Source organism: Conger conger, chromosome 4, assembly GCF_963514075.1.
Source record: "Conger conger chromosome 4, fConCon1.1, whole genome shotgun sequence".
NCBI classification, from domain to species: Eukaryota; Metazoa; Chordata; class Actinopteri; order Anguilliformes; family Congridae; genus Conger; species Conger conger.
Genome location: NC_083763.1, coordinates 44,957,835 through 44,973,219, shown reverse-complemented (window position 1 = coordinate 44,973,219; position 15,385 = coordinate 44,957,835). Strand labels below are relative to the sequence as shown.

Sequence of the window (15,385 nt, the reverse complement as noted above, 5' to 3'; positions counted from 1 at the left end):
CCTATTGGCCCACCTATCTGACACCTCCGCCCGGTGAATCCGGCCAGGCACGAGCAGGTGAAGGAGGGGTTGCCCGTGATGCAGTCGTCGATGCAGCGCCCCCCGTTCATGCACGGCCTCAGGTTGGGACACACAGAAGCTGGAGGGAAGAGGACAGAAAGCAGACCTTTAATAAACACTCTGATTCAACCGATAAAGCCAGGAACACAACTGCAAAACCCATAGACGGCCCTTTAAACTCTAGAAGGCTCCGTAAACCACAGTGGAAATTTGGTGGGAAGGTTTGCACCACAAAACATCCACGGAATGTTTAGGCAGGTGGAAATGGCCTGAGGTTTACTACGGTGCACAGGGCACACCTGCGCCCTATATTCAGAGCACAGCTGTTTTCTTTTCCTTTTACCAATCGGATTTCTTCCCCCATTTTATTTATTGTCTCTCAATTCAAAATTCCCAATTATATTAGTAGTCATTAGCCTAAAATCATTAGGATTCAGCAGCAGTCCCTGGTGCATCTCTTTCCCTGAAACGGAATGTACACTGCAAAAAAGGACTGTCTTAATAAGGGCTATAATCTTGTAATAAGACTTAAGTTTTTTTTTTCTCTTAAGTAAAAAACATTAGCTGGTTTTAAGTTGTTTGCTTGACAAGTGAATTTTTCTTATTCCATTGGCAAATCTTGAAATGAGTGAAACTAGTTCACCTTATTGGCAATACTGTTGTCTCAAATTCTTTAAGACTTAAATTCTTGTTGAGATGGACTTATTGTTATGTATATTGCAATGCTGTCAGGGGGGACAGGGGGACCCGTATATCTGAGAAAGCCATATCTGTCCCCCGCAATGTTCAGCCTCTATTCAAACTGGGCCAAATGTGCTGTGCCCTGTGTCCCTTCATAAAATGAAGTTATTGGCTCGTTTACCTCTGAGAAATAACTGCAGTGCTGCTGTACGTAAAATCCCCCCCACTTGTCTCAGGGTACTGCGCTCTGCTTAGCTGTCCCCCCAAAAAAGGTCAAACAGAAAATGACGCCCTTGGCTCCCAGCCCCCACTAGAGCAGGTGAGCCCCACCTGAAGCATTGCAGCCTCCCACTTGTACATGGGCATCGTCGATGCGGAAGACCCAGCGCCCAGGGTAGCCCACGTTGGTCGTCACCTCCACGTCCACCACGTCGTCAGTGCGGGACCCTGGGATGTTGAAATAGCGCTTGCCGTCACCCGCGTTGAAACCTGCCTGGGAACACAGTGGCGGGGTTATCTCAGCGATGGCCTGGATGGGTGATGGTCCCCATCACCACAAAGGACAAAGAGAAGCTAGTGACAATTGTCACAGCCTTGCATCCGATTGGTGCCCATCTGCAGACATAAATCGGGCTTATAAGACGTATAAGACTTTAGCTAGATAGCTTACATTCTGTTATATTTGATTGAATATGTATGTTTAGGTAACTGTATAAGATATTTAGTTTGCAGTTAATATTAAAAGTCTGGTCACATCTTAAATAGTCAAGTTCAATATTTGTCTTGAATGTGCATTGTGAAATATTTTCAAGGTCAATAATGTTCATTACAATCTTAATTACCAATATGTTAATTGTTTGTGTATTAGTGTAATGTTAAATAACTAATTCAAATGTTAAATATTTTTAAATGTTCATTAAAAGGTAATATATTAAGATAAGATGAGATGCATGCAAGCATTCCTTTATTGTCAGGAAGATATGATTGTAGTTTAAAAAGTAATGTCTTTGACCCTCAAGAATTATTGTGTATTTATGGTTATCAAGGTAAATATATCAAATTATCGTGATGTTGATTTGCGGCCATATCGCCCAGTTCTAGAAACAGAAAGCCTGCAACTCAGACAGTGGACCCAGTCTTTAAACCAAATGGAGTTCCTTCACAGTACGAAAGATGGTCTTAAATAAACAGATCTAATATATTAGACAACAAAGGCTAAGGAATACAGTAACTGCCTGGCTAGCTTTCCATCTAGCCAAAGAATACACAGAGCGATGCATCTCAAAAGAATTACTGAACGGCTTATGATGGTTAACATTTCCAAATCCAAATTTACCCAGTGTAAAGGATTGGCTATATCCCAAGCTAAGCTTAATGTAGATACAACAACATTCCAATGAACTAGCTAGCTAGTGATCTAATTATAATTTGGGAATGAAACGTTAATTTTTATTGGTTAATTTACTGGTTCAATCTTGGCAGCGCACAGTAGATGGCATCTTGCTTTTATGAAATAATTTATTCAAGATAGAACTCTGGTAGCCATTCAATGAATAGCGTGCACAAGATAGTTAAGCCAGTTAAGTTGCTGTAGCTACAAACATTAGGCTATAAGCTAGCGATGAAGGCAGTCAAGTCATTTTGGTTAGGTAAACAAAATAAAGAAATATTTAAACATGAAATAAATAAATGACTGACCATACTTCCTATATCTATGATGGATTCAGTTAGCACTAGAATTGCGGTTGAACATCCACTATAAACCAACGACTGGCAGTCTCCACTCTAGCAATGGCTATCAGGGCTTCTGGGCATAGCATAGCTATATCCCAGGGGTGCAAAAAAAGTGCACCCCAGCGTGCGTGTTTCTGGCAGTAGCCAGCAGCTGGCAGTAGCTGTGTGGCAAAAATACGTCACCTGACGGAGGAAACATGCCCCTCCAATTTAACCCCCATGAAGGCACACTCCAAGTGTGCCCCAGGGCTGGAAGCAAGACTGACAGATATGGGAGAGAAAAGGAAGTATATGATGTATTTATGTATACATTTTCTCATCCAGTAAATTTAGCAATTGTTCTTCTTGTTTAAATGCGACTCAAAGTGACTAAATCGCAGCACCAAACAAGAAGCACAATCTGCAATCTCCCTGTACGAGTCACATTATTTGGAGTTATTTCTGAAGCACTATCCGACTCGTATTCTATTTCTTTGCTTGAAGACTAACTGGTAAGGTAAAATATGTGCCATTTCACATATTTGCTATACTTTGGTAGAGTTTCATGTACCGTATCTGTCTCGCTTGCGACTGCAAATTGACACTTGCAACACAGCAAAGGCAAGCAACCATGCTACCTAGATGGATTGCAAACATGCAAATATAGCGGCACCCAGGAAATTCAAGACTGGATAAGCCCATACTTTCGCAAGGATGAAATAAAAAATAATTTAAAAAACGATGTTTTGCAGTGAAAATTTGCATTTGCTGAAAGCCTCAAATAAAAAAGACAGGAAATAAAATTGATCAGCCCTAATGCTAACATCAGCCTGCTCTCCATCAAGGTCAAAGATCTGTGCTGATACCTTGATGAAGAGCAGGCTGATGTTAGCATTAGGGCTGATCAATTTAATTTCAAGTCACACTCTCAGTTGATACAGCTTCAGCAAGTTGCTCTCTTTCTGCTCATGCCCTCTCAATCTCTATAAGCTTGAAAAATATACTCCTGAAAACCTTCAGCTTCATCTCATTTAAGCATATGAAGTTCTTCAGTAAAAGAGATCAAATTAACTTGGTTTCAGTAGAGGTGTATCTCTCCAGGTGTTTTCACATGAATGAAACGAACAGTCAGTTACAAGTCTTTAAATGAACACAAAATGTAGTCATATGTATATTAAAATCATAGATTTTCAAAACACCAGAAAGCCGCAGTGTGGCTTACTGCACAGAAAACAGGTTTAAAACCCAGATTTGCACTTTTATTTAATTTCCAAGAAGCCCGTGGCTAACAGCTCACGGCATTTGCCTATAAAAGTTGTTAACACCGCTGTTAGTCAGTCTACTTTTCATGGTTATGGATCATAATGTAGTTGACGTGGGATTTAATAAGATTCATCAATCTTATTTCTCCATTCGCTTGTGGTCATTCTTGACTATGACGTGCCACTGAATGCCAACCCCCCCAACTGATAATCTTTTTAAATTGTGCAGTGGGCGGAGACTGGGCAAAAAGCTGGGGTTTCATTACCCTTTAACTGTTGAGAAGAACCAGGTGACCCTACCTGTGCTGCGATGCCGCCCAGGCCAGCCAGGTCCCCCCCGCTGCTGGCATGCATTCCAGTAGTCCAGGTGATGTCATGATACTGGATGACTGTGAATGAAAGCTCTCCGTCGGTTATGAGGACCACTTGGAAGGTATTCACCTGAGGGAAAGGTCAGAAAGGTTTAGCAACCAGAGGCCATGACCACACAGGAACAATCCTCACAGTGCAGCAGACTGACTTTCAATATGACCTCAAAGATGCAAATGGTATCTACAGTCAAGTATCACAAGTGGTGAACATACCTGGTGAACACAATGATTCACTCTGTTATGTAAGATACGCATGTTAATGTATCTTCCTTGCAATATGCATTGGCACTATACCACAGTAACAGTGTTTATACAGTAGGGTTCAGAGTGTTACCGGTGTGAAAGAGCTTCCTCCGAAAAACGTGACTCGGTGCCAGGTGGCAATGAGAGCCCAGGAGGCAGTGAAGGTAGGGAACTCTGGGAAGTATCGGCGGACATCAGCAGTAGCCCTCTGCAGGATGGCGGGGTCCTTGCTTTCCCTGTAGTAGACCTGTCCCGCCCGCCGATTGTCCACGTCCGCCCAGAACGGCGCAACCGCCCTCCGGTCGCCGGCGATGGGGAAGGCCACGGGCGTGAACTGGGACACCTCTCTCAGGAAGGACACCAGACCGTTGTTGTTGACCTGGGGCACAGACACACACAACTACGTCAGCACACGGTCTCCACACTGCTCCCATTCACCGCTCCTCCCCGGAGCAGCAGCTACCTTTCCACAACGGAAGCTTTTCGCATGTGCTGCGGTCGTTTTCATATTTTTACGTCCTTCGTGTTTGGTCAGTCAAATTTCAGAACAGTTTCTGAAACGGTCCACAAAATTCTCTGGGGATCAACCAGAGCTCGCACTGAAACCCTTGATGCGCCAGAAATTGTGAAGGGATCAAGACGGGGAACCTGCATACAACCTGGGTACACAGTACGGTGAAAAGGTGAAGGGGTGGAGTGTGGGGGAGATAGAGGGAAAGGGAGAGGGGCCAAGGTGTACAGAGGGCTGTTGACACTGCGGGGGCGGGTGGCAGCACGGGCAGGAGAGGCACCACCGGCGGATGTATCCACTTCCTCGGCGAACAAACAGCACCCTTGTTCTAGGCAGACGGGAGCAGCTGAGAAAACCCGGGTGCAGCCCCATACACCTGCCCTCGGGTCCCGTCCCCTGCCACACCAGGAAGTGGCTTTTCGGGGCAAGGCCTTTCAACCGTCTCAAAAATCCACAGGCCCATGCCAACGCTAAAGTAACCAAGAGGTGGCCGCTCTCACCCTCGCTGGCCCTCCACACTGTTGACTGAAAGTCCACTGTGATAAACTCACAGCCGCCCGGACTCAGCCACAGGCTGCAGCCCACAGAGCCCACAGCACATGTTCACTCAGAACCAGCCAAGTCTCTTTCCTGGAAGACACTGCTAATGTCGACCTGGATTTCTTTCTCCAACCAGCCCAGACAGTAAACATGAACGAGAAAAAAATAATATCAATGCCTTATAATGTTTTTCTAGGGTAGTGTTGACAATGAGGCATACACTTCTTTTTCTTCTTTTTTCCGATTTGGCAGGATGACGCAATTTCCACATAACTACTGAAGACTAGGGAGCAAATACCGTAAAGTACTACAAAACAAAGCAATCCAGAGCCAGCTCTAGGATTTTGTTGACCCTAAACAAGAAGTAACAGGGGACAACCGATCGCAGACTGGGTGGGGGGGTGGGGGGAGGGGGCGGGTATTTGTTGGCGACCAGGGAACCAGCGCAAGAAAAATAGCATCAAAAAAGCTCTTTGTCCTCTGAATTTACTGCAGAATTTAATTTTAAAACATGATTTGTGTGGCCCTTCCATGGTTGTGCCCCTAAATGACCACATAAACGATTTATGCTAGCAGCTGGATCTGAACCAATCTGTTCATCCAACAACATATAGTGCCCTAGCAAAGGGGTTATCTTTCTAGAGATGTACACAGCAAATGTTGTACAAACCTTGAATCTCCTTGAGAAAATCAGGGGAGACTACAGATACAGTGTTTCGGTCAACAGGACACTGTGCCCTACTGAATAGCCCTCATTCATGTTACATTACCCCATGCTTATCTTCTGCAGGTGCGGCCCAGAAAAGTCTTCTCCTGTACCACCTATCCTGTTTCTCTTAATCACCTCCTGAACTCTCTCCTTTCCACACTCGCTTCCAGTGCCATGTCATGGTGATAAAGCAGCATCAGATAATCTCAACTCTTGCATGTATGGAAACCATAATTTGAAGGACTGAGTTCCTGCAGTGCAGTAAAAACAGCTCTGCAGGAAGTTTTGCTTGGCCTGACGCAGGGCCGGCTTAATTACCCGACCGCAGTCTTCCCCTGCATTAAGCCTGACGCTGTGAGAATGTGGTCAACCCGAAGGAAGTCAGGCAGAGGGTACAGGAGATATCTCCGGCACGGTCAACCACAGCGTCCTCAGCGTGACCGTGAGAGACCGTGAGAGACCGCGAGAGGCCAGGAGAGTCCCAGCAGCGGGAAGAGGATGACCGAACGAAGAACGTGACCCCGCTGAAGGAAATCGCAGGCGAGCAGCCTCTACCAACCATGCCTTCGTTCTCTTCTCACTTCAACACCTTTTCCTTGTCAGAGCCCCCTGGGTTGTCAAAACATACAGAGTGTTTGATATGGCTGACCCCAAAACCAAAGTGGGGGTTCTCAAGCTGGAATTTGTAACTCTGCTGAAACTTTCCTATCATTGGTGAGCTGCAATACAAAGTGACATTTTAATGGCACCCGTTCCTTGTCACTACAACTAACAAACAGACATCATGCCAACTTTAACTGCAGTACAGCAGTGGAAGGGGTGAGGGCAGGGGAGGTATAGGGCTGGCGGGGGATGGGAACATCCCTGTAAAGTAAATGTAGGAAATCACTCAGAACGCAAAATTAGCGATTATGCACTAATGCCGGAATATGTTTTGGCTTTTAATCCGCTCACCGAGAGCATCTGGAAAAAGTTAAGGAGCCGTTTTCTCAGTCTCCAAGTATTTTATGAAACTGAGGCAGGCGTAAGTCACAGTAACTGGAGCTCAAGAGAAACATCAATTTGCTGCAGTATGTTCACACACATGCCTGCTTCTGTCCATCCAGGTGCTTACAGACCAGCCACACCCTGACAGCAAAGCCCGCCGAGAGGTAGCCATATAAAGGCAGCCAACAGTAAACACGGATGGCTCCACTGAGAACTGGATGGTGTGATTAATTACAGCGCATAAAGCTGGTGCTTAGATGCTTTTTGAGGGTTTTTCTCCCTACCAAGATCTTTTTTGCTATTTCGGGGTTCAGGCCTGGTGTTTTCCCTTTTTCTTTTTGCCCTTCTTTCACTCTGTAATCTTCCTGACAGTCTTCCGTAAGAAGTGCTATACAAATGAATTGAATTGGAATGCTGTAAATCAAGTGACTTTTAAATGCAGAGCAGGGGTGTAGTGTGCCTGAAAGAACAAAGACTGTTTGCTGATGCAGATAACAAAAAGGTAGCGATAAGATCTGCACAGCTGTTGGGCCCTTGAGCAAGGCCCTTAACCCCACATTGCTTCAGGGAGGTTTGTCCTTTGCTTAGTCTAATCAACTGTAAGTCGCTTTGGATAAAGGCATCAGCTAAGTAGCGTGTAATGTAACGGTATCAGCACTTGAGGAGGGGGAAGAAGCGGGAGGAAAGACAGAGAGGCATTAACGCTGGGGCGCCGTGCTGGCTTTTGCACGGGGCAACACGATGGCCCCTCTCCCTGCTCCCCGGCCCACACGGTGCCGCTCTGCCCTCCAGCGCTATCCCTTGTTATTTTTTGGGGAATTCTTTGCCGGAAACATCCTGGGTTTCCCTTGGGTAGTTTTCTTTGGAGCCAAGTAATTTATAGGCTAAAATAAACTTTAATCTGGAAGACCTCAGGCCAAAATAAACCCCTGAATTTAAAAAAAAAAGGTGGCCGATGATCATCTTGGGAAAACGTCAGATTTCCCAGGTCAGAGGGGAGCTTTCACTGGTCCTTTCGTCCATCCCGATTATTAATTTAACCCAGGTGTTAATTAATCCTGTCTCCCCTGCCAGGACCTTGAACCGACAATGACCGGCTCATCACTGAGGTTGTACCAAGACCTAGCCTGTGTGGGGTGGGCACATTTCCTCCTGGTGTGACGGTATTGGTCTCTTCAGCATGTATCTCGCAATAATAAACAAAGGGGGCAGCCAATCTTGAGTAAATAACTCCAAGCTTGCCAGAGGAAAATTAATTTTCAGATCTGCTCAATTGAATTTAGCCCAGATACAATAGCAATACAGCTTAGAATAACAAATGCTTTTCTTGATATAAAGCAAGGCACTTGAATCCAACCCCCCCTGCAAAGTGTGCTAAGCTGGTCCACTCCATTTGCTTTTTTAATGGGTGCGAGGCTAAGGTTTCACTCTTGACCAGGAGTGCACGACTCCAATCCTGCAGCCATTGTGCATGCTGGTTTTTGTTCCAACCAATTACCTTAGTTGTTGTTCTCTGACAACTCCATAAACTACACCGGTTCACCCCTGTACTTAAAAGAGCACAGCAAGTTCTTTAGGATACACTTCAAGCCTGCAGCTATAGCTGGTGCTTATACAAATTTCAGATCAAGATATGATTGAGCTAATTAAATAATTAAGAGCAGAAGTTGGCACGAAACCCTGAAACAGATCGGCCCTAGTGGCGCACCCCAGCTCTTGACAGTTACACTGACCTCAATTGGAGTGCTTTGATGCAATCTGTTCGGCTTTTACGCTCACTATCTCCTGTCAGAGGCCCTTCCGAGACCATTTCTCTTAGCTCGATTGTTGGTTGTAACTGTTTAAATCAATTAACTCTTCAAGAGGAACCCCAATGTCCAAAACCTACCGTAACGCCTTTCTCATGGCTATATATCAGCTAAACGGATACGCTTTGATGTTGCTTCTGTCCATCATTATGAGACGTCCATTAGTCACTCAGTGACAACATTATGTTTTTTATTAGACCAACGGCTATCTGTTCTGTCTCAGTGCCCGTGATTACGGCTTCTCTTTTCTGCACATCTGCTTTTAAAGTTACGCTTTTCCTCGTTAGCCTTGGATCCTGTCCTCCCACCCCTTCGGCCTAACCAGCCGTAAGATTAGTTAATCCGAACCCTGTATTGTTTTTGCGCTCCTGAGGCGCTGCACAGATGCATCTGTGTTGTGTTACAAGGCCCGTTCCTCCCTCAGATAGAACAGCTGGCCCGGTCCGGAGGGAAGACCCTGCGCTGTTATCTGAGGGGGAGGAGAGGGCTCCGGCAACATGTGAGAACTCCCAGACGCAAAACAAAACAAAGGACAGCGCAGCAACTGGAGAAGGGGGAGCCAAAATTGTGGGGGTCACGGGGGCCGGGTGGAAGGAACCCGCGGCGGTACCGCCGGGGTCCCGGGAGGGCCGCGACCGGCCCGACACCCCGCGGACGCACGCTCGGGTCTTGAAGCGTGAGCGTGTGAGAACGGACCCACATGCCGTGGGCCACTGGGGAGAGTGGGAGGCAGGATTGGCGGGGGGTGGGGGGTGGGGGGGGGGGTTAGCGGGGTTCACAGTTTTGAGTGCGGCTATTGTTTTTGGGGCCGAGTACTGTAATACCATGAGACAACATTCGAGAACCACCTCAAATCGTTTGGTTCTACTGCCTCTCTGTTGCTATGGCCCAAAGGCTTGGAATGCCCTCCCGGAAGAAATTATCCATGCGCTTTCACCCCGCTGAATTCGCTTATTGAAATCTCACCTGTTCAAAGTGGCTTTCTCGTGTCAGGGACATGTGCCTCGCACGCACGCAGGCTTGTTGTATAATCGATTTGGCGCGATGTTTTAAAATAAATGTGACCGCAATATTTGCCTGCCACAAGCTGTGCATAGCGCTAGGTGGGTCAACCCTCAACCTAGAGTAACCTCAGCTACACCCAATGCACTGCACAGGAGAAGTAGAATTAATCATATTCAGCGAGCACCAAACAGTGTATCACATTCTTTGATCTTTATCGCGCCTCTCATAATCAAATCTCCGATCGTGAGCATTATCTTCGACTTGCCTCATCATGCCTTAATTTTTCACCAGTTTCAAATTTGAGGAGAGATGCCAGTCCACAGCTTCTGTCATCCAGAGAGCACAATATCTTTTACTGCAGTTACAGATAATGAGCACATTTGGAGGCACAGCGTCGTTAATGGCAAGAAAAACAAGTTGTCAGAAACGCTGCACATACCACCCACAAAGCAATGCTCTCAGAGTTCAATGCAGGGCAGTTCTACCCCCAGTGCTGCACGCTGTAACTCTTTTCCTCTTGGGGGTTGACCTCAATCGTCCCCTGGTCGGACCGTAACCCTGACGACGCACCTTTGACTCTTTGTTGCCGCTGCACCTCTACCCACGGTGCACGGCGGTTAACGGTCGGGGTGACGGGAGCGTTTCAGGGCAGCCGCCGGGATGCACATTCGCGACAGGTGGTGTTCGTTTACAGGGCTCGGGCCTGAAACGTGTTACGACCGAGCTTTGTAAACGACAGCCCCAGATCAAAACACAACACGCCAGAGAACTCTACCTCTCCGATATTATCTTGCTCAAACCGCACCAGGAACTGCGCAAGTCATTCTCACGAACGACTGAAAGCAGCCTCTTTCCTGCAGCTGGAATTCTCCGGAAGGTGCTCTGCTTATGTGTGTGTGTGTGGTGTGTGTGTGTGTGTGTGTGTACACGCGTGTATGTTTTGGTGAGCTGCCGTGCGGAAAGCCACGCGACACTCTGCAGACCGCAGGACCGGCAGCGGAGGACCACGCAGCACCTGAGCTCGCTCAAGTCATCCCCCTACTCCCCGGTCGCCCGCACGTGGGGTCGCTGGTCCCACCTAGACAAGCTCCACACACACCTACACCACCTGAACCGGACCGGACCTACAAGACAGCACCCCGCCGAGTCACATTCTACTCACATAGAGCCCCGTGTGCCGGTCGCCAAAGAAGGGGTACGCCACGGAGATCTCCACCAGCCCGGAGCCCCCGTCGTCCTGCTTGATGGTCTGGGAGTCCCCCTCGTCCTGGCCGAAGGGGTAGAAGTCCTCCAGGGGCACCGCCGGCTCCACCGGCACCGGGAGGTCCAGGGAGAGAAGCGCGCACAGGCAGGGCAGCAGGGCTCCAGGTCCCATCTCCACGGCAGCCTGTCAGGGGGATGGAGGGGAGACCTCACAGGACCCGGGGCGCAGGGAGGAGCGGGGACGGGGAAGGGGGCCGGACACCAGGGGTAGCAGGGGGGACCGTACCCTCCACCACCTCCTCCTTCACAGCTGCTTTCCCCTAAATCTTCTCACTTCTCTTTTCTCCTCTTTTTTTGAGCGCTTGCCCCCCGTTACTGGGGCTGATAATCCGAGACTAGGGGGCAGATTCCTCGCATTCTGCTTGCTTCTGGGTGTTTGCGAGCCACGCTGGATTCCCACTGAAAGAGGGAGCGGAGGAATGGAAAAAAAGGGAGCAGGAGCGGAATCAGCTCTGAAAATTTTTACAATCCAGCTATTTGGTCCCTGATGGTTAGCTTAGAAATATCCTCAATAAAAGCTCTATTCTGCCTGCCAAAAGAGTTCTTTCAGTCCCAGCCCCACCCCCCTTGGGATTCACTACCTTGCATAATTATGTCCTGACAGCCAATGGCGCGACAGAGGCCGGTAACTGGATAACCGCTGGGCGGAGCTATGATAATGAAAGAGCTGCTTTAAAGAAACTCTGACAAGGCTTTCCCTTGCTTCTTAACCCTTGCCTCGGTAAACGTACAGTACCTAAGTAGTTTTGACCATGTTACACAGACTGAAAAGTACATTAACAGCACAGGCAGGAATTACAAAGTGCATATACTCAAACAAGACCGAGAGTCTTGAAAAGTCTGTGAATACAAATGCCAATTTCTCTCTCTCTTGGTTATAATTATACAAATAATAAAATGATGGAATAAACTAAAGGAAAATGTTTATTCCATCATTCCAAATTTCAATTTTGTTTACACAAAATAAAGACAGTTCGAACAAATTTACTTCCAATATTAATATGAATGCACTATTACAAGTTGCATTTCAAAATTGTGCAAAGATGGCTTCCGTCCAAAACTGTGCTTACCTTAAACAAGCGGCAACAACTTTAAAAGTATAAACAAAATGTTCTTGAATTGTTGGACTGTAAATATATTTATGTAATATTTTGTGAAAGAGAGCACTGACCCAGAGAGTTTGCTGGCAACAGAAAGCAGAGACTACAGCTTTCACCTTCTAGAACCTTCAGTTGACAAAGAGGGTCATTACTAATGCACTTCACATTCTGGAAAAAATGTTTGCATGGATTCCTTGAAATCCTTCATAAACTGTTTTCACCAATCTGAACAGTTTTGGGTAAATGCATTTATTTTTCAACACGCAAAGCAATAGATCACCAGTCACAAATGTATTGTATCGAATATTGTTTTCACAGTGAATTGCTCAATCAGTATTGTGTAATAACTAACATTCACAAAAAATTATTAATAACAATGGTAGTTTACCAGCAGATCATTTCTTCATTGATTTAAATTAACATCAATATTTGTTTCAATATACAGTAAATCATTTGTATACTTTTATTTATTCAGCATATTTTCATTCACAGGAATTTAGGATAAATACTGACTTCACAATCCTTCATCTTGAATAACACATCTCTGAAATTTTCAGACACAAAAATGGTTTTAATATCACTGAAATTAATTAAAACTTGTGTAAGAAATACAAGAATAAAAATACTCAAGGTGAATTTTTGTGAAAGTCATAGTTTAGGACAAGGCACATAGATATTACATTGAACACAGGCCTACTTTTCAGAACTAAATCTATCTCTCAAAGTTCCACATCTCACATGTGAAAACAGACTGGTGGTGGAATCGAAAGAAGATGGAGATCTTCACATTGTACTCTCCTGAAAAACATGACATAACTAGCAGACAGATAACCGGCTACGGTAATGGTTTCTTTATAATCCTTCAGACAATCTGCCCCGGCAATGCGCTATGAAACAGCACTTTCATTGTTTCTTGTTTTCTCGCAGATTAGTGAAATCCAGTTGTACGTGTGTTGCCTCAGTGTTCCCAGAGATTCCTTGGGTTTTCCTTCTTTGCCGTCGAAGCTGCTTAGAGAGCTATACAGCGATTCCAGGGAGGCCGATCTCATCGATTCACACGTGTGAGACGGGGCGGTGACTCGCAACACACGGTGGCGGAAAGTTCCGGGTGTGGTTGGGGCTACATCCCTGGGCGGAGCATCTGGTTGACGTAGGCTTGCCTCCTCCTCATCTCCTGCTCCAGCTGCTCTTTGAGTGTGCACACCTGCGTGGAGGACAGGTAGGAGGTCAGGGGTGGAGGAGGTGGGAACCAGGGACAGTTCCCCATCTCCAAAACTGAAGAATAAGTCTTAACAAGTGTTTTAGTCTTGCAATGACACTTTAAAAGTAGAAAATATACCTTGTTTTAAGGTATTATTTGACAAGTAAAATTTTCTTACCACATTGGCAAATGTTGAAATGCGACAAAACTGTCACACCTCATTGGCAATCGTTTTTTGTTTTTTTTTAGCAAATAAACAATAGAAATTAGATTTTCTGAATATAAGATAAAAACACTTGTTGAGATTGACTTATTTTTTAGTTTTTGCAGTGCGCTAACAGGCCGGATGCTAGGCTCACCTGTTCTTCCAGGCACTTGACCCTCTGCCGGTGGGCTCTCTCACGGGACTCCAGGGCCCGCTCGGCCTGCTGCTGCGTCCCCCGCAGCCGCTCCGTCTCCAGCTCCATCTCCTGACGGTGCCGTGACGTCATCTCCAGGAGGCGCTGCGCGTGGGCCCGCTCCAGCTGGGTGATCACGGCCTGGGCAGTAACACAACAACCAGCGCTTCACCAACTCATGTTTGCATTAAAGGCCCACATGCATCAGCGTTTTGTTCCTGGATTTAGTTTGAGAAGAGCAGGTTTTTGAAAACCTACATCACTGGATTTCACCCTGCCCGCAGACCCCATTTGTCCCTCCCCCTCTGCATGCATCCTGTGGTCAGCTATCCTGGTCATCTGATAATTACGCAAAAGCATACACTCACTGAGCACTTTATTAGGTAGACCGGTACACCAGCTAGTTAATGCAAATATGAAAATATAGCCAATCATGTGGAAGCAACTAAATGCATAAAAGCATGCAGATATGGTCAAGAGGTTCAGCTGTTGTTCAGACCAAATGTCAGAATGGAGAATAAATGTGATCTAAGTGACTTTGACCATGGAATGATTGTTGGTGCCAGACAGGGTGGTTTTCGTATGTCAGAAACTGTTGATCTCCTGGGATATTCATGCACAACAGTCTCTAGAGTTTGCAGAAAATGGAGCAAAAAACAAAAAACATCCAGTGAGCAGCAGTTCTGTGGGCAGAAACACATTGTTAATGAGAGGTCAGAGGAGAAGGGCCAGACTGGTGGAAGCTGACAGGAAGGTGACAGTAATGCAAATAACCACACATTACAACAGTGGTATGCAGAAGAGCATCTCTGAGACACACAACATGTCAAACCTCTATGTGGATAGGCTACAGCAGCAGAAGACCAATAAGCCTAAAAATAAGTAATAAATACCTAATAAAGTGCTCACTGAGTCACGTGGGAAATCGTTTTACAAACAGCTCGGAAAAATAGCAGTTAGATCCTAAAATATGCGTACCTATGCCACAATTGCAATTGTTTTACTTGGATCAGTATGGAACACAAAACGAAAGCTCCCGGATGATATGAAAAGCTCAAAAACACGAGAAATATGCATTTGGGCCTTTAAGACTTTCATAAATGCTCCAAATTCAGTTATATTTAAAGTAGCTTTAGTGTTTGCCTTTGGAATGGGTCCCCTCCAAAGTAGAGCATGGACAAAACCACCAAAAGGTTTCAGAAAAAGCTAAACAGCACTGTTGACTGCAAGACAGGAACAACGCAACAACCTCTCTAATGTGTACTTTTAAGTTTAATCACAAATACCTATTTATAATGGCTCACATAAGTCCTCCAAATAAAGTTCACTAATGCAACCTATTTATTCAACTTATACAGGACGTAATGACAAATACTTAAAAATGCCTGAACATATATTTTTCTTTTGAAAAATTTGAGAAACCTACTTATCCCATACCGAGTATGTAATAAACACAAAGATTCTTAGAAGTAGAGGTGGAATGTCCTTCCGTGAGTTTCTTCCACCCATGAAGTTAAAGCTGATTTCTTTAAC

At 45.8% G+C, this 15,385-nt stretch overlaps 2 protein-coding genes across 2 annotated transcripts in view; both read right to left on the bottom strand.

The window, feature by feature from the left end:
* Positions 1 to 11,626, bottom strand: part of sned1 (sushi, nidogen and EGF-like domains 1) — a 38,917-nt gene extending 27,291 nt beyond the window's left edge. Inside the window, exons 1-5 of the mRNA XM_061238787.1 lie at positions 11,053 to 11,626; positions 4,422 to 4,709; positions 4,017 to 4,157; positions 1,072 to 1,234; positions 14 to 139 (exon numbers count right to left, since the gene is read on the bottom strand). Of these exons, the coding sequence (XP_061094771.1) occupies positions 14 to 139; positions 1,072 to 1,234; positions 4,017 to 4,157; positions 4,422 to 4,709; positions 11,053 to 11,265 (931 nt within the window). The 5' untranslated portion in view covers positions 11,266 to 11,626. The remainder of the gene's footprint in view (positions 1 to 13; positions 140 to 1,071; positions 1,235 to 4,016; positions 4,158 to 4,421; positions 4,710 to 11,052) is intronic.
* Positions 11,627 to 12,486: 860 nt separating this feature from the next.
* crocc2 (ciliary rootlet coiled-coil, rootletin family member 2) overlaps positions 12,487 to 15,385 on the bottom strand; it is a 50,690-nt gene continuing 47,791 nt past the window's right edge. The window contains exons 35-36 of the mRNA XM_061238968.1: positions 13,814 to 13,993; positions 12,487 to 13,457 (exon numbers count right to left, since the gene is read on the bottom strand). Of these exons, the coding sequence (XP_061094952.1) occupies positions 13,374 to 13,457; positions 13,814 to 13,993 (264 nt within the window). The 3' untranslated portion in view covers positions 12,487 to 13,373. The remainder of the gene's footprint in view (positions 13,458 to 13,813; positions 13,994 to 15,385) is intronic.